At 41.7% G+C, this 24,888-nt stretch overlaps 2 protein-coding genes across 7 annotated transcripts in view; both read right to left on the reverse strand.

Annotated features, from left to right (window-relative positions):
- The window catches only part of pag1 (phosphoprotein membrane anchor with glycosphingolipid microdomains 1), an 80,919-nt gene extending 73,701 nt beyond the window's left edge, over window positions 1-7,218 (reverse strand). For 5 of the 6 annotated variants that reach the window (XM_002936621.5, XM_004915161.4, XM_004915163.4 and 2 more), the window contains exon 1: window positions 6,993-7,218. The gene's annotated coding sequence lies outside the window, so the exon portion shown is untranslated. Of the gene's footprint in view, window positions 1-4,843; window positions 4,950-6,992 lie in introns of those variants that run through there. The other variant, XM_031903514.1, reaches the window with a different exon arrangement.
- A 9,248-nt stretch (window positions 7,219-16,466) lies between these two features.
- LOC100495473 (fatty acid-binding protein, brain) lies at window positions 16,467-22,167 on the reverse strand. Its single transcript, XM_002936622.5, has 4 exons — window positions 22,030-22,167; window positions 19,046-19,218; window positions 18,663-18,764; window positions 16,467-16,701 (listed from the first exon to the last, which is right to left on the reverse strand). Exons 1-4 carry the CDS (start codon window positions 22,103-22,105, stop codon window positions 16,648-16,650), a joined length of 405 nt encoding a protein of 134 aa, XP_002936668.1. The 5' UTR covers window positions 22,106-22,167; the 3' UTR covers window positions 16,467-16,647.
- Window positions 22,168-24,888: the final 2,721 nt, after the last annotated feature.

Genomic DNA, 24,888 nt, shown 5'->3' on the forward strand with positions numbered 1-24,888 from the left:
CAAAAATAGACAGTGCTGATCGTTTACCGTTAACTGTCTCTACATGTGTTTTAGCAGAGGCAATTCTCAGTACTGTTTATGGCAGGGTATTTTCTGGCACTTGATGAGCCGTGATGAGTAGCTTCTACTAAGTAGCTCCGTGTGCCTTCACTCTAGTTTGACAGCCATATGCTTGTGGTCACACACTGCTGAAACTAAGAGAAAGGAAAATACTTTACACAAGCTATACATATATAATTGATGAACACAATCCTAGATAGCATGGATTTCCTGGTGAAGGACCAGCTCAGATCAATTTAGCAAATCTTCTCAATCAGACAGCAGGGCATGAAGGATCAGGGTAAAGACAAATCAGACCAAGTTACTTAATCCATTATTAATAAGAATGCCCAACTTTCCTCCCTCCAGCAGATTGGTAGCAGCATTTCCAGCATTATCTGGCCGTGCTCCACTATATTTGTATGTATATGGTTAGCTGAGAATCTGGTGTTAGGATGGAATGCTTGCTGATATTTAAGAACTTGAGGCTTTTCTACAATATAGGCACATAATGAAACCTTTTTGGTTTACAACACATTTTTGTACATTATCATTTCAATCCTTTAGTTTCTGCAAGTACTGGTAGCAAATACTTTTAGTATTTAGGATATTTTTTCTACAATTCACTTCTACTGCTTTTGTGTATTGTACCATGGGTTGTGCCCACTCCCTTTTTTTTGGTCCTATTACTGTATATGCCTGTCTGCCCCTGTGGCACTGTTCTTCCCATCCCCTTACTGTTAATCATTGTTTGGCAGATGCAGCCATAATTTCTGACACTACTCTCCTTGACATCAGCAATTACCCAGCCCCTTCCAGGAGCACCTAGAGTCTGAATAGTTTTGAAATTCCAAATTTAAGTAGAAGGTGCATTGTCAGGCCCCGATTTCAACCACAACCAATTTGAATGTGGCAGGACAGCATGCCGCCCCTAAAATTCCGCCGCCCTAGGCCGGGCCTTTGTGGCCTTTCCACAAGTCCGGGCCTGTGTATTGTATTAGAACTTATAACCATATAATGTTTCTTTATATTATTTTGTACAGCAGGCATTTATCTATGTTCCAAAACTCAATGAGACAAAGTGAACATCTGCAAGGAGAGGCAAGCAGAGCAAAATTGTTACTGGAGTTTCACCATCCTCTCTTTTTATAAAAACAGAAGCACTGGTACAGGTATGGGGTCTGTCATCCAGATTTCTCGGTACCTGGGGTTTTCTGGATAAGGGATCTTTCTGTAATTTGCATTAAATAATCCCAATAGGATTGTTTTGCCTCCAGTTATTTATATCTGAGTTGGTATCAAGTACAAGTTACTGTTTTATTATTACAGAGAAAAAATTTATTTTTTAAATAAAATTATTTGATTAAAATAAGAGTCTATGGGATATGGGCTTACCATAATTCCAAGCTTTCTGGATAACGGATCCCATACCAGTATTATAAAAGGGCACACTTCAATGGGGAGGTTAATATAGTAACAAAATTCAGCAAATGTGGGCTAATAAAAATGTATTCACCTATTTTACATAATAGGTAGAAACGCATTGCATTGCGTGAAGCATGACACCAATCAAGGGTGGCCCCGTTCTGGCTGAACAGGGCCACTAATGGAATACTTCTGACATAGCATTAGCAGAAACACCGCCTAATTTCCCCCCTAGCTTGTACATATAAACAACAAATGTCAGCACTGGTATTCCCCTGTACAAGGCACATCAGTATGATATACCTAGTCCATTAAATTAACAAATTCTCAATTCAGTAGCTCCAGCTTTAAATAAATGCAGAACAACATATTGGTTGCATAAAACTTCCATGGCCTTCATTTGCCCAAACAGTCTGCCTTTCTATAAGCTCAACTATTAGTGTTACAAGGCAGATGGGAAGTCAGTGACCTAATTTCATAAGAAAATTGTGATCTGTAAGGGAGGATGAAGCGCAGAGTCTATAGGGCTGCTGTATCAAAGGTGACTATTGTGTAGTTAGTACATTAAAACAATAAGAATGTTCCACGGTCAGGGTAGGAAGAGCTAATGGGTAGATAACTGTGATGCCTTTCCCCTAAAGGTAATTACAGCCACAGATGCATTAAAAAAAACCAGAATGAGTGAAATAAAAGTGCGTGATGTTTCTGGCTGCGCTAGCGGAAAGAGCAGCCATGAAATATTCAAGATAATGACTCTAGATTCACACCGCACAATGGGAATGTGAGCCCAGCGACTCTACTACCAATGATCTGAACAGAAGAACATTAACCTGGCATCTACTTAAAGACTGGTATGAGTGTTCTGCTTTCCAAATAAAAAATTACAAGTTGTTTAACAAATGACTGCAAGAATTCTCAGAAATTCGTAGTAGGGGGAAAGCTACTGCTAGTCCTGTCAGCACAGGGATTCATTAGTAAAGTTCTGCCATTGATTGGCACAACACTGCATGTACTAAAAATGTTGGAGAGCATGACCCCTTACAAAAATTAGCACAAACATGCATAGGCCTGGCTACTTCTTTATAAATCCTAATTGGGTGGTGATACCACTGAAAATCACAGCCATGTGCATACTAAATACAAAATATAGCAGCATAATATAGTTCTGTAGTATGTTTATTGTCCCAGAGCACATGGCAGTGAGAATGCAGTGACAAATTTCTGTGCCTCAAATACCCAATCTGTGTGTAGCTCATGGTGCTTGGTAATAGCATTCTGGCATCTTGTAGACTGAAAGTTAAGACAGCAAAAGGAGGGCAATATGTCCTTGATTCTATAGTTCTTAAACAGGATCAATCCCCCCCAGACGTCTAGGAAGGATAATAGTCATAACCTTCACTGTGCTTGCACTGCCTGAGAGTCAGTAATATACTTTCCCTTCACTGCATCTGCTGTGCCGAAAGAGAAGATTTGGGAAATATTATGTAACAAAATGATCTGTGCTAATAATATCTATTTGCATTCAGTCTAATAATATCAGTTTGCAGTCATCTTGCTTAACTTCTGCTTGTAGTAGAACATATTTTCTTGCCCCTGATCAGCCAGCTATGATACTAAGATAATGATACAAGATAAGATACAAAGTATCTTTCCTTGGCAGTCTCAGAATTGGCTTTAAATTAAGCCTATATCCTTACTATAGCAGGTGGATGCCACTGCCCCTTATATATTATTAGCCTTTATTTATACATTGCCTACACAATTTATAACTCTCCATGCACAGTGGAACTTACATAAGAGCATAAGCCCAAACAACCCAAAAGTGAGAGGCTTTAGCAGGCTGGAGAGCCCAGAAACACAGAGAGATCCAAAGGAACTGCATAACAGTCTGTCAAAACTGCCCTCTAGGGGACACGGCATGAAGTAATCACTTATCTGACTGGATATGCCAGAATTAGTTCTTGATGCATACTAAACTATGACTACACTACACTATAAAACATTTTCGATGTCAATGCATAAGACATAAATAATAACAAGTAAAATTAATAGCTTAGAGTTATAGAATATTTTACATTTACAGTGGCCACACCCTTAGCCCAGCTCCATACATGATACCATTCTAACACTTTCTCTCATGCTGGAATACTTATTAAATAAATAAAGTGCACTGTGGGTACAACCAGAGGGGTAAAATACAGGCAAACCTCTGTATATTGCACCCCTCAGTGCTTTACTCAGCAGCGCCTCTAACACATCTTCAGACAAAGGAAAAGGGCAGAGATTTGCTATGGGATTCACCGATACTGCGATATCAGTCTGCAGTCACACAATTCAGACAACCATGAATATCAGTTAGTTCATGGTGTAAAAGGAATACAATTTATTATCAGCCAAATGAGACACTGGGCACACAATCATAATCAATCAGAGTAGAAAAAGGAGACTCTGGCAGGCACAAATTTGTGAAGTGTAGTAGCTAGGCACGTGCCACATTACTCTTTCTTCACTCTTTGCCACCCTATCTCATCTAGTCTGTTCTGTCTAATCCCAGGACATGGCAGAGGGACTGGAAATAAGACATAAGATGTAGGTCTATATACTCGTGACCTATGTTCTAACTGTAGAACTACTCACTCGCATTAATTACACGATGAGCTGACAGTTACATACATTATCTGACTCATTTGACAAGCAGCTTGCATTTTTATTAGCTCACTGAAACACTCACAGATGCTCTAGTGAGCGGCTGACTCATGAACTAAAATACTTACATTACTCATTAACTATCCATCTCCCTCAATCCAACAGCTTGGCATGGCCAGCAGCAGTCAGACAGACAGCAAATTACAGAACCAAAAACTGGGTCCCCATGCTATTTAATTAAGGTGAGGTTTCCTTCTATTATAAAAAACACATAACCAAATCTTGAGGTGTAGGTGATTCCCACATTTAACCATCTGAAAAAGGTTAAGAAATCCTGAACTACATAGTGTGATGGGTGCTCTATATGTAATGATGCCCTGAGCCAATAACATTGCAGTTCTGTAAGCATACTCTCCAATAGGCACACTTATGTAAGAGGCATTGTGCAGGGCTACACTCATTTATCTGCAGCTGCCTATAAATGATCTATCTGCAGTTTCCTATGGAACTGATATCAGGCTTCACAGCATTCAGAACTACAGGAAGTATTTTTCATAAGGGTGAATGTTAAAAGGAAGATGATGGGTTTAGGGAGTGGGCTACTACATCAAAGAACAGACATAAATATATAAACACAGCTACCCCTTAGCACTCTCCCTCTGTTCCTAGAGAGTACATTACTGTAGTACTGCAGTGCCATTCCCAAACCCCAGCACACACAGAGAGATCTCACCGGATTCTGCACCTCCAGCTGCTCAGTTCTGCTTAGAGACAAGAATCACAACACCCGGATTGAAATATCACAAGCAATATGATGGGGATTCAGTTCTTCCAGCACCCTGAGCCTGCAGCCTCCTCTGCTTATCTTGATGCCCATGTGGCCAACACGGCACCTGCCTACTGCACTCACTGCTAACAGGGGAAGGATCCAATCTGCCACTCGCTGACACTTCTCTGCCCCCTCCCCTCCTCACATGGCAGGCCGGGCCTACTGAATATTCACAGCCGGGAGGGGCCAGCCCCTGGTGAGAAGTCTCATATTCAACGCACACCTACCCAATTCAATCCAGCTAATGTTTACAAGTAAAATACTTTGCAAATCTCTCTTTTCGTAGAGAAATAATATTCCAAGTATAATACATCATGCAGCAGGAGTTATATTGCAAACGGCTAAGAGGTAAATAACACTGCAGGGATGCCACTAATGCAGCCCACTTTAACAGGGTACATTTTTAGTTTAGTTAGTGCCAGGCATTAGGGAAAGCCAAGCAGTGTTGTTAAAAACCACACAGCTCTAGGGTGTGAGTGTGTGTAAGCAGGTATCATGACTTGTATGTGTTGTACAGCCTAGAAGGACCATTGCCAATTACCCTATTCATCTTCAGTGATTTGTACTGCAGTTCTACAACTAAGAAGCAGCACGTATGGACACATAATGTGGTCTTACACAGTGTCCCAACCTTTTTTAAACACAGGGTCATAGACCACACCAAGCATATAGGAATAATCGGGGGTGCTTCCGCCATGAGGCAAGGTGCTAGTTATGTGCATGGGGGGTGGGTGTTGAGGGGGTGGCATTGTGAAAGCTGCACACTATGTGCCAGCCTGAGGCAATCACCCCTGGATGGAGCAGGCCAAGGCTGTCCTTGAGTTTTAACACCACTAGGGAGGCATTAAGAGTGTGTGACTAATACAGAGATGCCAACTTATCTCAAATCATTAAGGGGAAAGTGATCCAGTTTTGGATATGGTTTTTGAAGACATTATTCCACATTATGCTGGCATGAAATAGAAGGCAATGTCACATACAAGGGCTGGACCATTATTTCTCTGATAACAGGGATGAGGCTGGAATCTCTGTCACTGCAAATCAAACAGGTCGGATTACAAAGGAATCTTTGGGATCCCCAGAGACACCAATACTTTTCAATCAGTTTGCACAATTGCAACACGGCTGGGGAAGCAAAACACCAGAGGGTGAATTCATAACAAGAGTGTAGCTTTACTTTGGGGTAGAAACCCATATTAACTAATTAGCACATTGCTCTAATCACTCAGCTGTAGTTAATGAAAGTGACAATTGCGACTGGTTGCTATGGGAGACCCCTCCTGAGTAAATTCCCACCTGTTTTATGGATTCCCTCCCCCAAGGTGCTAGTTCCTTTGGTTTTAGTCAGCCCACACTAAAGCCTTGCAGAGCTGGCTGGAGAGATGCAGTGTGGGGAATGGCACTGAGAATATGGAATCTGTAGCCAATAAGAAGAGCTGTGTGAGGGGCCAGGGGACTATTTTCACTTTAACTGATGAATTAGAGTAAATAAATGATGTAAATACATGAGACATACTAATTAGTTCCCAGTGAAAATTCCCATAAAACCACAATTACAAAGTGTCAATTTTCTGATTGGCAACACTATAAAGTATCCCCAGTCACAGTGCAAGTCATTGCTAACAAGGGGAAGGGGCTGTGACTGAAACACAACCCGCAGCAAAGTGATTCTGTTTATAAAATGGAAGCACTCATTAACCCCATTTATTGCTAGCCAAACAGATAGTTACATGTACAGCCATTATTGCACCAATTTCCCAAGTATCCAAACTACCTGTTAGGTACCACAGATTGCTTCATTAACTCCTACTGCTCACTAATTATACACAAAGCTCTGTCCAACCGGGGGGCTGAGCAGCTGGAGGGCCCCTCACAGTAACAGCGCAATAATGCGCACAGCCAATAACACTGAGGGGTATGACTGCTAGCAAGCCATTAGCGCACATCTAGGGATAAGCCCTGGAACTAGGGGGGCATAAAAGCCAGAGCCCTTTCGCGTTCCTAGAGAGCCCACTTCCCGCAGTGCCATTCCCAAACCCCAGAGGGATCTCACCGGCTCTCCGCTGCTCAGTCCTGCACGGCCCGGAGAGATGTGAGGGGCTCCGGTCCCCCCAGCACACGGAGCCGCCAGCAGCCTCTGCATCCCCCACAGGCTGCTCCTGTACCCATGTGTCCGACACGGCACCTGCCTCACTGCTACAGGGGAGGAGCCAATCAGCAGCCGCCTCTGTGCCCCCCCCCCAGTCACATGGCCGCTCAGGCCTACTAAATATTGACAGACGGGAGGGGCCGGTGCTAGTAATACGCTGTGCTATGTTCTGCATTCGGTGCTGCACAGCACCTCAGTCACTCCTTTATTTTACTGCAGGGGGGTGGGACATTTTTTTTAAAATCTTGTTTAATGTTTATTGCTAGTAACTTTTTATATGAACTGAATTTGGGCTTCACCTTCTGCATTTTATGGGACGCTTATTAAACTGTGACTTTCGGCCGTAGCGTTATCCTTGTGCAAATAAATAATATTCATCATCATGTCTAGATGTGCGATTTTGTCTTTATGTTTTTTAGGCAAGCTGTGTCAACAAATGGTGGGTCATTGCCATTAATGGGCCCCTGTAATCAATCCCCACACTTATAAGGGCTCTGGCACACGAGGAGATTTGTCGCCGGCGATTTTTAAAAGAGCGATTTGGCGACAAGACGCCAATGCTAAATCAATGGAAATCGCCAGCGTCAAAACATACCAGGCTACTTCAAATCGCCTGCTGTTTCAAATCGCACACAGACCCTTTTCTGAGCGACTTGAGTAAACATGAGGGGGGGCTAACTGTTGAGTGTACCATGGATAGCAGATCGCCTGGAGCTCAACTCGCATGAAATCTCTTCGTGGGTATTGTCGTGGCGACTTGTCGCCAAAGCTCCAGGGGGAAAAAACGCAGGCGACAAATCTCCTCGTGTGCCAGAGCCCTAAACGAACTGCCCTCACACACACAGTTCTAGAGCTGATTAATATGAGGGCTCAGTCATTAATTAATGGGTGATGCTTAATTTATTTAGTAGGTGACAGGAATGAGGGTCTTGGTGGGACCTGCAAAAATGCCCATTTGCCTACTTAATAAAGCAGCACTGCAAAAAGGCCATTTAGGCTTAGATTGATAGATGCCCCAAATCCTGCACATTTACTTCTGATGTCCCCATTCTTTTCCATTTTCCTCTTATGGTCTGCTATCTACAGCCTACCTAATTTTCTTTAAATTGCCTTTTTTTAATATTGCCCCTTCCCATTTTCTGTCCTTCACCACAGCTACATCCACTAGTCCACTTCACTTTCTTCTTATGAATCTTTAATTTGTTCTCTCCTTGTAGTCCCCTCTGTTCCTGTGTTTCCTTTCATTTAATCATTTTTCACTTTTATCTCTCTCATACTCTCTCCAGAACTGGCCCAAGTCGCTCGCCTCCCCGCCCACCACGTTAGAGAGCCCACCTGAAGCCTGCACCACCTGAACTTCCCTAGCCGCCTGCCCGCCGCTGCTTCCATCTTTGCTTGGTAGCTACACAGATGTAGTAGTGCAGTGTGGCTCCCTTTTTTCTATCACTAACCATGAGGTCTGCAGGTACAATGCCTTCCCACAATAATAAAGGATTTTAGCAGAAGAATTTATCTGTAGATTGCAGAATCTGATTCAGGGACTGCATCAACGAGCCAATGCAGTCCCCAATCTGACGGGGAAAATCAAACCTGCCCAATCGAGATCTGCCCGATTTTAGGGCAGATGATGGTCGCGCAGGCCCGTCGTTTGTGCCCGTACACGGGTGATAAGCTGCTGAATTGGTCTAAAGAGCCGATATCGGCAGCTAGAATCGCCCCGTGTATTGCCAGCTTAAGAGACAGGGCTGTGGAGTCGGTACATAAATCCTCCTGTTTTAATATACTAATGTATTTTCCATGTTGATTGAAAGGACACAACAAACAAGGTGTTTAATTACTGCCGAAACTCAACAATATTAAAGCTACTATATATGAAGATGGTGTCTGCTTTTAGGAACAAACCAAAGAACTACTGGCTAGGAAGCTGATGCACTACCCTATTGACCATCCATGCCTGTCACTGCCAACATGAATGAGGACAGTGTCGGACTCCCGGTGGGCCCAGGTGTCAGTGGGCCCTCCTGCTCCTGACCATTTGGCCTGCTTCATGGTCATTCCCTATTTCTGAATGGAAACAAAGAGGAGAAATAGATGGAAGAATAGATGCTAGCATGTAAATAAAAGGGACTTGAAGAATAAAGAGGTTGGGTGAGGAAAGGAGGAAAAATAGTTTGGAGAGTGGGCCTATGGTCAAAGGTTTTCTGGTGGGCCCCTGGGGTCCCAGTCCGACACTAAATGAGGATACTGTTCAAGTTTGGGTCTAAATCTATAACTATGCCTATGCCACTGTGGCTTTTTATTTTATTTATTATAGAAACTACAAACATTCTTGAAACCCAAAGTTTAAACAAAAGATGAAAAATGAAAACAATAAGGTTATAATAGCTCAGCTGGACTTCACACTAGTGAAATAACTTCTCACTGGGCTTTATTCTTACAGCAGAAAACTACTTCATTATGACTATTATCTGTGAAAAAGGACATTGTAACATATAGTAATTTAAATTTATTAGGAGTCAGAGTCAGAGCTGGTACATTTTTGCTGACTCAGAATCCAGGTACTAGAAAATTCCTTATGTCTCCAGGACTCCAACTCCACAGCTCTGGTAATAGAGCCCCCTAAAAGGTCATTATTTAAAAAAAAAAAAAAAAAAAAAAATATATATATATATATATATATATATCTGCTGACCAGCCAAAAGCTCTAATGGGACATGATTCCATTTGGCCAATCAACACTTTAAAACTCTAATTCAAGATTGGCAAAAACATGATTAAATATTAACTAGCAAGATTAAATATTCATGCGAGTGATAAATAATATAATAAATAATATATAATTTAATAATTGAGAGACAAAAAAGAAAATTCATAAGAAAAATTCTGAAAGTCTTTTAGGATTTAGTTAACACTTTTTTTGCCTAGGCTTTATCCCAGTAATTAGAAATCCAGGGGCCCAAGCACTCATTCACCCCCAGTTTCTCACTCCACCCCCTCTATCTCACTACCACTTTGCACTGCTCTATTACAATCCCAGATAATCTGTAGTTCTGGGGCTCTGTTAGGTTTTTATACTCCAAACCTGTTCATTTCTGGCCATGCATGGGACAAGTGTTAGAATAACCAGCTGTTTAGCTCAATTTAGGCCCAATAGTTTGGGCCAATAATGATACAACCTATACAATGATGATACAGCCTGGACTGTGGACAATTGGTATTGGGGGGGAGAAAAGGAGGAGAGAAGGGCTTTAAAATGGTACAGTTAACCAGGTAGAACAATAATTGTATGGCCCAAGAAATAGGGGAATGGTGGCGGAATAACAGAAGTACAAAGGAAAGGGAAGAAACCAAAAGAGATAAACTAAAACCAAGAAAAATATGGACCAAGCAAAGAAAAAAATAAAAAAAAAGAGATAAGAGAAGGAAGCATGAAATTAATGGAGGTTTCTGGCCATATAGTTATTTGGGAACTGTCCTCTCATCTGGGAGGAGGTAAATCACAACTTTTTGTTTGTAAAACTTCAGTCCCCTGCCTACAATCGCAAACCAATATATAGGACCAACACAAATTACCCTCAATGTGCCATGTGTTTACCCCAAACTTAAAAGCTTGCCCATTTGACCAATGAGATTGTGCCATTTCATAGTACTGGACACTATTCATGTACATGGGGGATATACAAGTGTGATTAGCTTAGTTATGCTGCCTAATGAATTTGCCTAGTGACTGGAACCCAAGCTTGTACAGTACATACGCTGGGATTCAGTGTCTGGATAATATTTGCTGAGGAATTGTTTGGCAGATGAGGTGCTCTGTTTCACTTTGGATATTGCTGATCCATATTAATAGTGAAATCTTCTATGGGCAGATTGGCAGTAATTAACTTTGTGTGCAAATTGATTGGGTAGCATATTGCCAGATGGAAGAGGTCGAGTATTTAATTAAAATCCAGTATATATTAAAAACGATCAAAGCACTGACCTAGCATACAAAATGTGCAACAGTGTCTACAAATGGAAAAAAAAATTCTGATTCAATCAGTGAGAATTAGGCACTCATTTACCAGCATGTCAATTTATCGCAGTACTAATTCACATGACATAGAGTTACAGGGCTGTACCCTAAAAACATACCAGTTTTTTTCCAGGAGAATCTGAATTTGCGAAGACTCTAAGGGCTCTGGCACACGGGGAGATTAGTCGCCCGCGACAAATCTCCCTTGTCACAGGCGACTTATCTCCCCGAACTACCATCCCACCGGCGAACATGTAAGTCGCTGGTGGGATGGTACACGCTGCGAAGTTGCCTCGGGAGGCATTTTCAGCGATTTGCCGGGGTGATTAGTCGCCCGCGAACAGGGAGATTTGTCGCGGGCGACTAATCTCCCCGTGTGCCAGAGCCCTAAGGGCTGGGGACATTGAATAGTTCTTTGGCTATGCAAATTCTTTCTTTATTAGAACCATTCCCAAATGCATCCTAACGAGGTGTTTCCTGTAATCCCTCTTTGGTCACATGAGCATTATTTTGTGTGGGCAGCATTTGATGTGTGTAATGGGCACAAAACTTGTGTGTGCACAAATGAACACACAGAGAACATTGTAACCTTGCTCTAGTAGAGTTTCATACCTTCTAGCTGTCTATTGAAATCTATCCATAAATGTAACACAAATCTTGTTTGAGAAGTGTCTCAGTCAAACTGTAAATTGCTATCTAAGTCTCTGGAGAACTAAATTTAGGCTGATGCCACACGTGGCGTTTTTACGCTGCGTATTTTCTAATTCTCTCAGCGGATGAAAAACGCCCGATATCATCATCCATAGAAATAACTTGAAAAGACTCGAAGCAAACCACACAATGCGGAAATACGCTAGAAAACGCCTTAGCACGGATTTTTCAAGTGTTGGCTGAAATACGCCAGTATTTGCACAGCAAGCTCTTCCTATGTATACACAAAGGCAGCTGCCAGGCCTAGCTGAAATACGCAGCGTTTTTTACTATTTTGCACTATTAGCGCCATGGAAACGGGATTTGCTACGTCACCAGTACTAGGCTGAAAAACGCCATAGTCAGGGGCTGTGTGGCTTGTGCGGCGTTTTTAGGCTGAGAAAAAATGCAGCGTAAAAACGCCACGTGTGGCATCAGCCTAACTTTCAAAAAATAAAACCTGTTATAGGTTTGTCATTCCAAAAATCACAGTAACTGCACTGACAGACTTAAACCAGTGATTTTCTTTTAGTTTAAGCCCCATTTGAGAAGGCACTCCATAACTAAAAACACAGCTACAGATATATGAAAATATTACTGTATTAGTAATCTAGCCATAGTGACAAGAATGTCTAGGAAAGAAATATGTTTCATGTTTTTATCAAGTGATTTTTTTTTCTATACATTTAAGGTTTGTATCTGTTGATAGAGTATTTTCATCTGGCTTTACCTGGTGATCTATCCTTGCAACTTACTGCTTGTAATATCCAGTATATAAGAAGCCAGCTTTCAGTGGTAGGAGTCGCCACCTCCCTTCTCTGTGCTTCGGAGCTGCTGCTAAAGCCAGTGAAGTCCATCTCTGTGCAATTCTGTCCCTTTGAGCCCAATGTCCGACACGTTAGGTAAGTAGTGCCCCACAGGAGCAGCAACACTGCGCTCAGTCACTCGGCTCTATATGGGGAACTAGTATTATGTACATATACAGCACATTCTCCTCATTAAGTGCCTAAGGTCATACAAACACATAGGGCACTTGTGTCACTCTTGTGTACCCGTTGTTTTATTTGAACCCCCCCACTGGTTCCACTTTGGAACCTGCCTTTTCCCATTCTAGTCCAAGGTCAGTATCACAGCAGATGGAGCCAAAGCGTGACTTACCCTTTAATATAAATGTGAATAATACAAGCAGCTGTACTATTTATAGGAGGAGGTGTCCCTTTCCTGCACACTACACACTAAATTCCACCAAATTAAAGGGTAGTTACATCTATTGGCTCTGTATGTGCACCAGGAAGCTGTAGTCTGCTGCCCAGGGGCATAGGCAAAACAAATCATTCTTGCTAGTAAAGGCTGTTGCCTGTTTCCTATGGTAGAGATGCAGGAGAAATACATTTTTTTGCAAAGAGATGAAAAAAAACTTTTAAGATAAGAGTTACATAGTTAAATTGTATTGAAAAAAGACCAAAATCCATCAAGTTCAACCCCTCTATGAGCCACAGAGGCGGGGCAGGCAATATATGACTGACAGGTCAGATTTTTAATTAAAATTATTTTTATTTTCCATCCAGCACTTCTTAGGTGTCACCTAGATGGCACAATAACAAGATTGTGGGGTTGTTCAAAACTTTCCTCAATAACTGTCCACAAAGTGGTGCCTGCATGCTTGCTGTAATTGTGACTTCCAAGACTGAAGGAAATACTTAGAATGTTTATTTTGCTCAACTAACATGACAGAGAAAGATTTGGATTTATTTCCTTGGGTGGCAGGTCCCCTTTTAAGGTCAGGACTTTTCCTAGGCCAATCCAGACAAATGTGTGAATGTAACTGTAAGATCATAATAACCTTGGATATTATGCTTGTTCCAGAAGTAGTCATATTATTACAACATTTTTTATTCTTACTTATAATTATTTGAATTTTGATTTTTTTTCTTTTTCCTTATAGAGAACTTTTGGAAATAATAAACTTAAAAAAAAAAAAGTCTACCAACGGGAACTGTGACATTGCTATAGATAGAGAGCAAGCCCTCTTGTAGGCGTTCTGTTTGTTGAGTCTCATATTATATTAAATATGACAGAAAGTTACAATCACTGGGGTGTGCCAAAATCTTAGGCACCCCCCCCCCCACTGATTGTAATCACCTACCTGAAAGCCCTGGCTGGCACTCCTGTTAGGCGAGAACTGCCCCGGCTGGGGTGTATGTGACAAAGCGATCCTCTTCCTTCTTCAGTCTTCGTGGATGCGCAGTGGAGTGAAAAGTTGAAGTTTAACAAAAAAAGCTGACTTTTTATTCAATTGCGCATGCGTGGGCCCCTGGGATCTCATCAAAAGGAGAAGGAAGAAAGAGGATCACTAATCTGAGCAGTTTTCTTCTAATAGGATCACCGGCGCAGGGGTTTCAAGTAAGCGATTACAATCACAGGGGTGCACCCCCAGTCATTTAGCCTCCATTTAGCAATAGAGGCCAGATCTCCCAGCCTGACCGATCCCTCTCCCTGTTTTGCTTTCTGATACTAAACAATAACAGGCTGATTGGGTGTCTCTGGTGGGTGACAAGGATGCCCAATGGAGTTTGTTAGCATAAAATGTCTTAGCAATGTAGGCTGTGATATCTAATTATATGATCTACTTCATCTGCTCCTTAGACTCTGTGTTAGCTATTTCACCACTAAGAGGCGCCAACATACTGTGAAACCAGCTATAAATACAAAGAACTCCAGTCCATTGACAGTTACAGTCAGATTTTAATGGGATGCACAGTAATTTATGGTTTCACATATGTGAAACCGGTCAAGATTGAGATTCAAAATAGGCCCTGGCATTTCAAGTACACAAAGGGCCAAACAACCCCCCACCAGTGTGTGGCGTCTTGCAGCAGACCCTCTGGCATTTGGTGACTGACAAACAATTGTTTTGTTTTGGTTTTTTTTTAACTTTGCCTTGCTAACTGTATAAATAATGACACTTGTGGATTTGTGTCTAATGTAATACACAATGCATGTAGTACTTCTGTAAATGTATATGGCTCTAATCTTGTCTCTATAGCATTAGAGAGGGTAAGATAATAGCTAAATATAAGATAATAGCTAAATATAATAGGTACATAACTGTTAGGGGTGTATTTATTATCATTGGAGGCAAATATTACCAGTGATGTTGCCCACAGCACAGTGTGTTTTCTAGTTGTACTACCACTTTTTAAGGGGGTAAAAAATTACCAGCAGAGACATTCTAGTGCTAACTTTGATCAATAGCTATTCAACGCCCCAGGTGCTGCATATGAGCCTGACACTGCCAGAAGATGGCTCAGGGCCCTCTGTAAATGAATGCATTGCCATTATGTTTGTACTGCTGAGCACTAGTACTATTGGTCTATTTCTGTTTAATTTGCCTTTACTAAATTTCAAACCTGTCTGATTGACATCTGCCTTATTTTCAGCCAGATATCGGTTGGGTAGCCCTGTTGAAGGGCCCCTTACATGGGAATATTATCTTCCAAACTGGTCTAAAGGGTTCTAATTGGCAGATTAAATCTGCCTGTGTATGGCCACCTTAAGTAACTTGTGGCTAAAACTGCAAGCTGAGAGCCAGTACGACCTTTATAGAAACTAGAGCTATTTCACAAGGCAGACAGGGGCAAGGCTGGCAAGGGCCCAGCTTGAAGGCCAAATAAGATAATTTTCTTTACAAGCTAAGGGCTGATTAAATCCAAATGCTCTTAATAAATAAGTGCATGTTTATTTTCTTAGAGCTCTTACACAAGTGTGTTTTTGCATAACAAGTGCCATTTGTTCCTGAGGAAGTTTGGAGTCTACCATGCAAAACTCCTGGAGCTTTTGATCTTTATATGCATGATACCAACAGAAAGCTTGAGAGTAGCCTGTATGCTATGATTTTTATTCTTTGAATAAATATATTACACTATATGTACTTTTTATCATCTTTTGTATGATGAACTTGGCAAGTCATTAAGGAGCCTGGTTTAAAGCTGGCCATACACGCACTGATAATATTGTACGAAACCTCGTTTCGTACGATATTCGGTGCGTGTATGGCAAGTCGGCGAGTCGACCGATATCGCAGGAAGTTGCTGATATCGGTCGACTCGCCGATCGGCCCGGTTAAAAGATTTTGATCGGGCGCCATAGAAGGCGCCTGACCAAAATCTGCCTTCAGCGCTGAATCGGCAGAAGGAGGTAGAAATCCTATTGTTTCTACCTCCTTATCTGCCTGTTTCAGCCCTGAAGGTTAGTGGCGGATCTGACGATCTTTCGTGCGACCATCAGTCGCACGAAAGATCGTCAGATTGCCACGTGTGTGGCCACCTTAAGTCTCGGCCTTGTGGGAGTGATCAGTTGAGCTGTGATACCTTATCAGGTGAGTAGACTGACTCATTGCATGTTGGGTGAAGGCGAATAACTGTTAGACTGCACTGGTCGCCTACAATGAACGCATTGTCACCTTAACATTTTTAAAGCAACACCAACACGTGTTCTAACAGGAGTGTATGTGTTTTTACTAAAATACTACCATCATATTATTTATTTTTGTGCCTCCTTGTAGCTGGGTTATTAGTATACTTCACTGTTTGGATCTCAGACACAGGGAATAAAGAAAGGGAGCTGCAGTCAATTAAATTTACATACAACTAAAGACCACAATAAGCGCTATATATATTTCTGTTTTGTTTCACATACACAGGAGTTGGTGGCCAAAAGCTTTAATGTTATACTCATATCAGGCAGGTCACACATAGCCAAGCCTACAATATGAAGCAAACAGTACAGGCAATTGGACCAGAGCTCATTAAACTGAGCTTTTAAAGCATAACTTTTTTCCAAGGACTGGAAGTCTCAGTTTTTCTTCGTGAAGATCCTTACAGCCTTTATGTCTCCGATTATGCAGGTCTGTTGGATGGAGAAGAAAAAATGTAAAAAGTACAAGTATAAACTCTGCATCTGTTCATAGCATTCAGGTAGAGGAAATGTTCCTTTGGACGGAAAGAGTTTTGTTGGCCCTTTCTGCAATAGTGTTCATTAGTCCTAAAGGTCTTAACAACCCATAAAGATAAAAGGGAACTTCCACATCAAGCTGGTGTTCAGCAATTACTATGTGCCAATCTTTGAAGCCATCTGATATTTCAGTATAGATTAGTAGCACCTAGTGGTACATGGCTTCTATGTGCAGTTTCCCTTCCAGTTCAGAGAAAAGGGTATGCTGCACTTGTGCTATGCAACATTCCAACCAAGACCCAAAGTCATGAGGATGCAGCCACTCAGGTAGCACCGATGCCATAAAGGACTGTGCCCAACACCTACCACATTCATAGCAGAGGTTCTTTATTTCTCAGTTCAAGAGAATGAGAACATTTGGTTCACAAAAGCTTACAAAGACAGGTGAGACAAGAAACGGATTACATTTTAACTTGGCTAGTAACATCAGAATCATCTCGGAGTCTGAGTTAAAAAACAAACATTTTAAGAATGGGGGAAAGAAGAGGCAAGTGTCTGGCTAGGCCAATGTGGCACTATAAACTTACAAAAGTTACATACTCTTTAGAACCCACAGCATAATCAATACAAACAGAATTACCATGTGTCTAGTGATACATAAGGCAGTGTATCCTTTTGGGGTCCAAGACTCACCAGCACTTTTCTGGTAGCTTTCATTAAAGTCAATGGTAAGTGAAACAGGTAGTTGTACAATGGCTGATATACTTCCCTGTCTACCATGAGCCTGATAGTGACCCAGTATCTTTGTAATTGAGATTTTGCCATTTAAAAGCGATTTATTCCAAGTGTTTAGAAAAATTATTAGGACAGATCCCAAAGACCCAAGAGCTTTAAATGAATACTGTCATGGGAACTGTCATCAGTTAATAGAGCTTCTCCAGCAGAATCCTGCATTGAAATTTGAAACTTGTCAAAAACATAAACAGATTTTTTTATATTTAATTTGGAAATTTCACATGGGGCTTTGTCATTTCCCAGGATGCCACAACCACATGGCTCATACTCTGATAAACTTCAGTTGCACTTTACTGCTGTGCTGCAAGTTGGCGTGATATACACCCCCCCCCTCCCAGCAGCCGATCAGCAGAACAATGGGAAGGGAGCAAAATAGCAGCTCCCAGTAGGTATCAGAATAGCACTCAATAGTAAGAAATCCAAGTCCGGCTTGGGACTCCTCCAGTTACATGGGAGTAGGAGAACTATAGGTTACCTGAAAGCAGTTCTAATGTGTAGCGCTGGCTTCTTCTGAAAGCTCAGACTCAGGCACAATGCACTGAGATGGCGCCTACACACCAATATTACAGCTAAAAAAAATACATTTATTGATTCAAGAATAACATTTTAAATGGTAGAGTGAATTATTTGCTATGTAAACAGTGTAATTTAGAAATAAAAAAATACCATAGGGGTGAAGAAACACTGCTACTAGTAGCAGCTACTTTTTCACAGCTACTAAACTCCAGAAAACACCTTGCCATAGGCAATACTGAGAATTGCCTCTGCTAAAACACACGTACAGATAATTATCAGAAAATGATCAGCATTGTCTATTTTAGTAGCCAAGACAAGTAGCTGCTACTAGTAGCTCTGTGTGTCTTTACCCCCCTAAAAATCATGACAGTATCCCTTTAAACATAGCAGAAAAGTGAAATTAAGTCTGGCACTAACTGGCCTTTAGCCAACGTTTAGACACATTCACTAAGAATGGTTCCAAAACTGGAGCTCCTCCTCAGAAATCCCAAAATAGCAGAAAGGGGTGCTCAAAATAAGATGAAAATTGGTTATTTTCTGTAGTTAAATAGGCAGTCTGTTAGAGGGATACTGAACTCTGGGGTAGGGGAAAGAAAGGAACCTACCGTCACCATCTGGTTATCTTTCACCTCTCGTGTTACTGTAGACTCCTTGCCATTCCATTTTTGGCGCTGAACCAACACACCATTCTCAAGAGTAACAGTAGTCTGGGAGGGCAAGACATGGTCATTAGGCTTCACACTTCACAGAAAAAAACCCAAAGATATTTATAAATATGAAGCATTCTACAAGAGCCACCACTCAATCATTTGCTGTTAAAGGCAAGAAATGATCTAGGTGGCTAAGAGCATCCAATAAAGAAATGGTTTTGCATACACTGGATACTTAGAACTGACCAATGTGGAACCAAATATAGAGCTGCAACCAGTGTGGGAGGGGCAAATCAGGGATCCCAAGCATTATATACAGACAACATAGCATTGCTCACCTTTGTCTTTCTACCATCAGGGGTCGGCTCATCAAACTCCTCATTAAGCTTAAAGCAGAGCTCATGGTTTTTGAAAGTACTTTCAGATCTTATCTTTATAACATTGCCTTCCTTGGAGATGATAACATCAGGTTTCAAGGCACCTGCAGCTTTTCTTGCCATGAAAGGAACATCTGAAAACAAATAGGACAGGATAATGTGAATAGAGCTTAAGACAACAGTATACAGTAGTGAATGGTCATGACTGAAAGCCAGATCATGCAATCCAACAGGCCTTACAGGAAATAAAATATTTTTGTTACATGAAACTCATTTCAACCACCACGATGGATACGCACAACTGATTTAAAGAAAGCAAAACTATGTGAGCATCAGTTGTTGCCCTACTCTCTGCCCAAATGTACAAACTAGAATTTATCTGCACTTACAGTTAACTGAAACATTCCTTGAACCGGTAATGCTGTAGACCAGCGTTTTTCAACCACTGCCTGTTGTTGCCTGGTGTGCCGTAGGCAGGGCACCAATGTACTAGGGGGGCACTGCTCTTGGCACCAATGTACTAGGGGGGCACTGCTCTTGGCACCAATGTACTAGGGGGGCACTGCTGCTGGGCACCAATGTACTAGGGGGGCACTGCTCTTGGCACCAATGTACTAGGGGGCACTGCTGCTGGGCACCAATGTACTAGGGGGCACTGCTGCTGGGCACAGAGTTAAATTTTTTAACATTTTCTAATGGTGGTGTGTGCCTCGTGATTTTTTTCATGAAACAAGTGTGCCTTTGCCCAAAAAAGGTTGAAAAACACTGCTGTAGACATTATAAACTACATGCAGACTGTATGGATGCCTGATAGAGTTAAAGGGGATTACTTGATAGTTAAGGGGGATTACTCATTTCAGCCCAAACTTAGAACCGCTTGTTGTAAAATATGGCAGGGCTTAAACAGAAAACCCTCTAGTCAGTCAAAATGACCAGATCTGTAATTCTCAATCTTAAGGTGGCCATACACGGTGCAAGGTCGCCAAACGACTGGATCATTGCCCGATGTGCCCACCTATGGTTTAGTTATTAAAGTACAGATATGGGACCCATTATCCAGAAACTCATTATCCACAAAGCTCAGAATTATGGGAAGGCCTTCTCCCATAGACTCCATTATAATCAAATAATTCAAAATTTTCTCTGTAATAATAAAACAGTGCCTTGTACTTGATTGCAACTTAGAGATAATTAAAACAATCTTATTGGGGTTATTTAATGTTTGAATGATTTTATTTTTAAATGATTTTTTAGCAGACTTAAGGTATGGAGATCCAAATTAGGGAAAGACCCCTTATCCGGAAAACCCTAAGTCCCAAGCTTTCTAGGTAACCGGTCCCAAACCTGTACTTCATTGTGAATTTGGTAATACATTTTATTTAAAATTGTAGAACTGGTGAAAAGAAAAATAGGGAGGCGGAGATGTCTCAGTAAGAGCTTGGCAACTGAATTATTGTCGTCTAATTCCTAGGGACAGTACAGAGTTGGAGAAGGTAAACCCATTGGGGCTGTGGTCTCATAAGTGACCTTGTCTGATTGTGTATTCTGGCTAATCCCAGAGGGGCTGCTGTAACTGAGCAGGGAAGCATCACAAGACACTTTCTGCTTCAGTAAAAGTTCTGCCTTGCCCAAACAGCAAGTTACACGTTCATAATAGCAGGGTAAAATACTCATTAAGGACCCCCTTTTAGATATGCAAATTGTATTTATTTAGATGCATTGTGTTATTTGCCCGAGGTCAAGTGTCCCTAGTTAACTTTTATATTTGTGTTTGGGGAGCTACCTATTGATGGCTTTCTATAGGCAAGATGCTGGCCATACACACACCGATGATATCGTACTATTTGGTGTGTGTATGGTGGATCATCAAGATGACTAATATCGCAAAGGCTGTGGATATCGGTTGTCTTGTCAATCGGCCGGGTTAAAAGATTTTGATTGTGCGCCATTGAAAGCACCCAAACAAAATCTCTGTTCAGGGCTGAATCAGCAGGTGAAGGTAGAATTCCTATTGTTTCTACCTCCATATCCATATTCAGCCCTGAATGTCAGGGGAAAATTGCTGCATATATGGCCACCTTTATACATGGCAGTCAGTCTCATTTGAGGGACTAAGTCATCCCTAAACCTGAATTGTTCCCCTTCGTGGGCCATACAGATGCCCAAACTGCACTGATTCAACTGCTCTGTCACTGGACCAGATTAAAGAAATGTGGCAGAAACAGGACTAATGTAGAGATGTTACTTGAAAAATTAGGGAGAGGTGTTAAGGTTGTACTTACATGCTGGGTGAATACAAATATACAAATTCTCTCCAGGGAACCCCCCCCCCCCAAATCTTTGGCTATTGAAGCCACAATCCCTGGCATCTATCTACACCTCCCATTCATTAAAAAAATAACCTAACATGTATAAAGAGAATTGTAATCCCAAAAAGTTATTTTTTTTTAACTGCCAATATCCATTCATTAAAATTGCTCAGTAGTTTTAAAATTATTTGTAAGTGTAGTTTGCTAACCTGAAAGAAAAATGGCTCTTGTTTCAGGAGTCAGACTAAGTAGCATTGAATAAAAGACAAGCAGATACTGCTTTCAATAGCCATTCAAAACAGAGAATTATTTTCTAAATTTTATTTTTAAATGAATAAAAAAATAAATAAAAGGTAAAAAGAATATCCTTCAAGGGTAATACTCAATAAGGGTTTACTATTTTCGTTAAAACTAGGCAAAACATATAGTTGAACAGAAAAAAACAGCTTTAATTTTCCTCTGTTCAAAGCTTTAGTTGCTGCCCCAGGGATCCCGATGCCATAGTAGCATTTCACATCAGCAGCTCCAATCTACAGACTGCCATCTGTCCTCTCATAGACATCTTTAGTAGGGAAAAGCCAGGACCCCCGACGCCAAACATAGCAATTCAGTCGGGATCTAAGCTAAAATACTTACCCAATGCTGTCAGGTACCTGTCAAAGTTTTCTTTATCTGTTTCTACCAATGCCCAAGCAGCACAGAGCGCTTCCATGTCTGCGATAATCGCGACTAGTACTTACTCTCTCAACACAGCGCAAAGTGTCAGAGAAACACCTTAGGCGGAGTGTATATAGGCTGGAATATAGGGGGCGGGGCCCCGAGTGAGACGGCCAATGGGCGCCGCAGCTTCAGCTCCGGTTATAGCGCTTAGTTGCTCAGGCTGAGCTGAATGTGCGCCTGTAATGAGTCCTTGCCTCAGGCGTGGGGATTCCACTCAGTGACACGGACCCTATGTTGCTCAGCCGGTTGCCCCACGTTACTCTCACTCCTTTTCCTATAGAAGCGGCGGGTATAGTGACAGGGTGGAGGCGGCCTTGTACTGAAGCACAGGCAGGTAAAAAGGCAAGGCTAAGGAGATATACTGGCAAAAGCACAGTAAATATACAGGCAAGCGGGCTTACTGGTAAACCATACCAAATCCAATCCCTCACCCATCACATCACTATAAGGCAGTGCATAACCAATGTTCCTTTGGGACAGAGTGCCCCAGGGTGCTGGCTACTGGGCTTCCATTCTCATAATTATCCCTCCTATTTGTTTTCTTCCTTGTTTTTCTACTCTGCCTACTTTTTTCTCTTCTGTACCCCTAAACACTCATAACCCTTGGTCATTCATTTTCCTGGTCCCCCCTTTACCCTTTCTCCTTTTTAATTCTGCTCCTCCTTCTTACTCACCTTCTCTGCCAGTTCTTTTCCAGCTGTTTTTCTTTCCCTGTATTCCATTCTTTTATCCACTCTGCATATACCCTTACCTTTACTTACGCCCTCCCATTTCCTTGTTTCCTCCTGCTCTTTTCTCCTCTCCCCTTATGATCTCTTCTTCCCCATGTCAATTTTCAATTTTACTCTCTGCTTATATAGTTTATTTTTGCCTCTTCCTTTTTACTTTTCCTGGCTACATTCCCACCCTTAGGGGAGTCTGACACTGGTCCTCTGTTTGCAGTATCAAGCCACATGAGTATTGGGTATTTATGCAGGACTCTGGCTTGTAACGTGTCTGGTTTGTTTGAGTAAGTAGACGTGTGTTTAGATCACCACAAACCTGCTTTTTCCTTTGTATCTCAACCAGTGACGTCAAGCAGCCCAATGTCATGATGGAGATAATGATCCAATCCTGTTTTTAGGCCTAAATGTTAACATAAAATAGCATCTGAAAAAGGGCCAGGAGTGGATTATTATCTAGCTCATGGCATGGGCCTGGTTGACATCTCTGATCAACACCAAACCCTGGAAGTGACATCACATCTAGGCAAATCACCCAAAAGAGAGAAACTAAGCACTCAATATGCCTTACATATCTCTCTAACAGCCGGGAGACCAGTTTCTCTAGTAGTGGTGGGGAGGTGAGCAGAGCTAGGCCTAAACAGATGGTGGTTATAGGGGATTCAACCATTAGAAAAGTGGACAGGGTAATCTGTCGAGCGGATCGCTTCAGGGATCTAGGCTCTAAGATTAAGCAAAGGTCCTCCAATGTAATTGTTTCTGAAATTTTGCCGGTGCCACGTGTCTAGGGAGACAGCGGGAGCTTAGGGAGCTAAATGCGTGGCTAAAGTCTTGGTGTAGGAAGGAAGGGTTTGGGTTCCTAGAGCACTGGGCTGACTTTTCCTTGGGTTACAATCTATACAGCCCTGACGGATTGCACCTTAATAGAAGGGGGTCTGCTGTGCTAGTGGAGAGAATGGTTAAGAGGTTGGAGGAGTGTTTAAACTAGACAGGGGGGGGGGGTGAGCTAGAGTTCTATAGGAAAGTTAGTGTAGACAGGGCAGGGGGACTAGCAAAGAGTTGTGGGGGAGGAGTGAGGGGGGCATATAGTTCATCAGATAAGGAGCTTCCGTTACAAGGAAAACAGTCTAATATTTGCCTTAGCTCTAACTCTCCGTTAGCTAATGTAAACATCAGAGGGAGAAGTAGTAATCTCCGCTGCATGCTGGCTAATGCGCGAAGCTTGTCGGGTAAATTAGGGGAGCTGCAAGCTATTGCATGTATTGAAAATTATGATTTAATTGGTATCACTGAGACCTGGTGGGATGATAAATGCGATTGGGCTGTGAATTTAAATGGTTATACACTTTTTAGGAAGGACAGAGAGATTAAAAAGGGTGGAGGGGTTTGTCTTTATGTAAAGTCAGATTTAAAGCCATGTAATAAAGACATTACCAATGAAAACGTCGAATCTCTTTGGGTAGAAATTTCAGTAGGGCTGAAGGTCACAAAGAAAATGATCATTGGTGTATGCTATAAACCACCCCGTATAGATGAGGGGGATGAGGCCCAGCTATTGTTGCAAATGGAGGAGGCTTCAAAACTGGGTCAAGTTGTTATTATGGGGGACTTTAATTATCCGGACATTGACTGGAGTAATGGGGTGGCTAAGTCAGAAAAAGCTAGTAGGTTTGTAAATATGCTAAATTACAACTTTTTATTTCAGGCGGTTCAAGAACCTACTAGGAATGACTCTATTTTGGACCTGGTAATATCTAATAATAATGAACTCATATCTAACATTTGTGTGGGTGAGCATTTGGGGAACAGTGATCACAACATGGTCTCCTTTGAGATAATGCTGCAGAGACAGCTCTATAAGGGATTAACTAAAACGCTCAATTTTAGACGTGCAGACTTTGCCAGTATAAGGGCATCTCTGCAATGTGTCAACTGGGAAAGGCTTTTCATGGGGTTAGACACAGAAGGAAAATGGAACATCTTTAAAACACTGCTTTGCAGGTATACACAACAGTATATTCCCCTTGTAAGCAAGGAGAGGCATCGCAAAGCA

The sequence above is a fragment of the Xenopus tropicalis genome, chromosome 6 (assembly GCF_000004195.4).
Source record: "Xenopus tropicalis strain Nigerian chromosome 6, UCB_Xtro_10.0, whole genome shotgun sequence".
In the NCBI taxonomy this organism is placed as follows: domain Eukaryota; kingdom Metazoa; phylum Chordata; class Amphibia; order Anura; family Pipidae; genus Xenopus; species Xenopus tropicalis.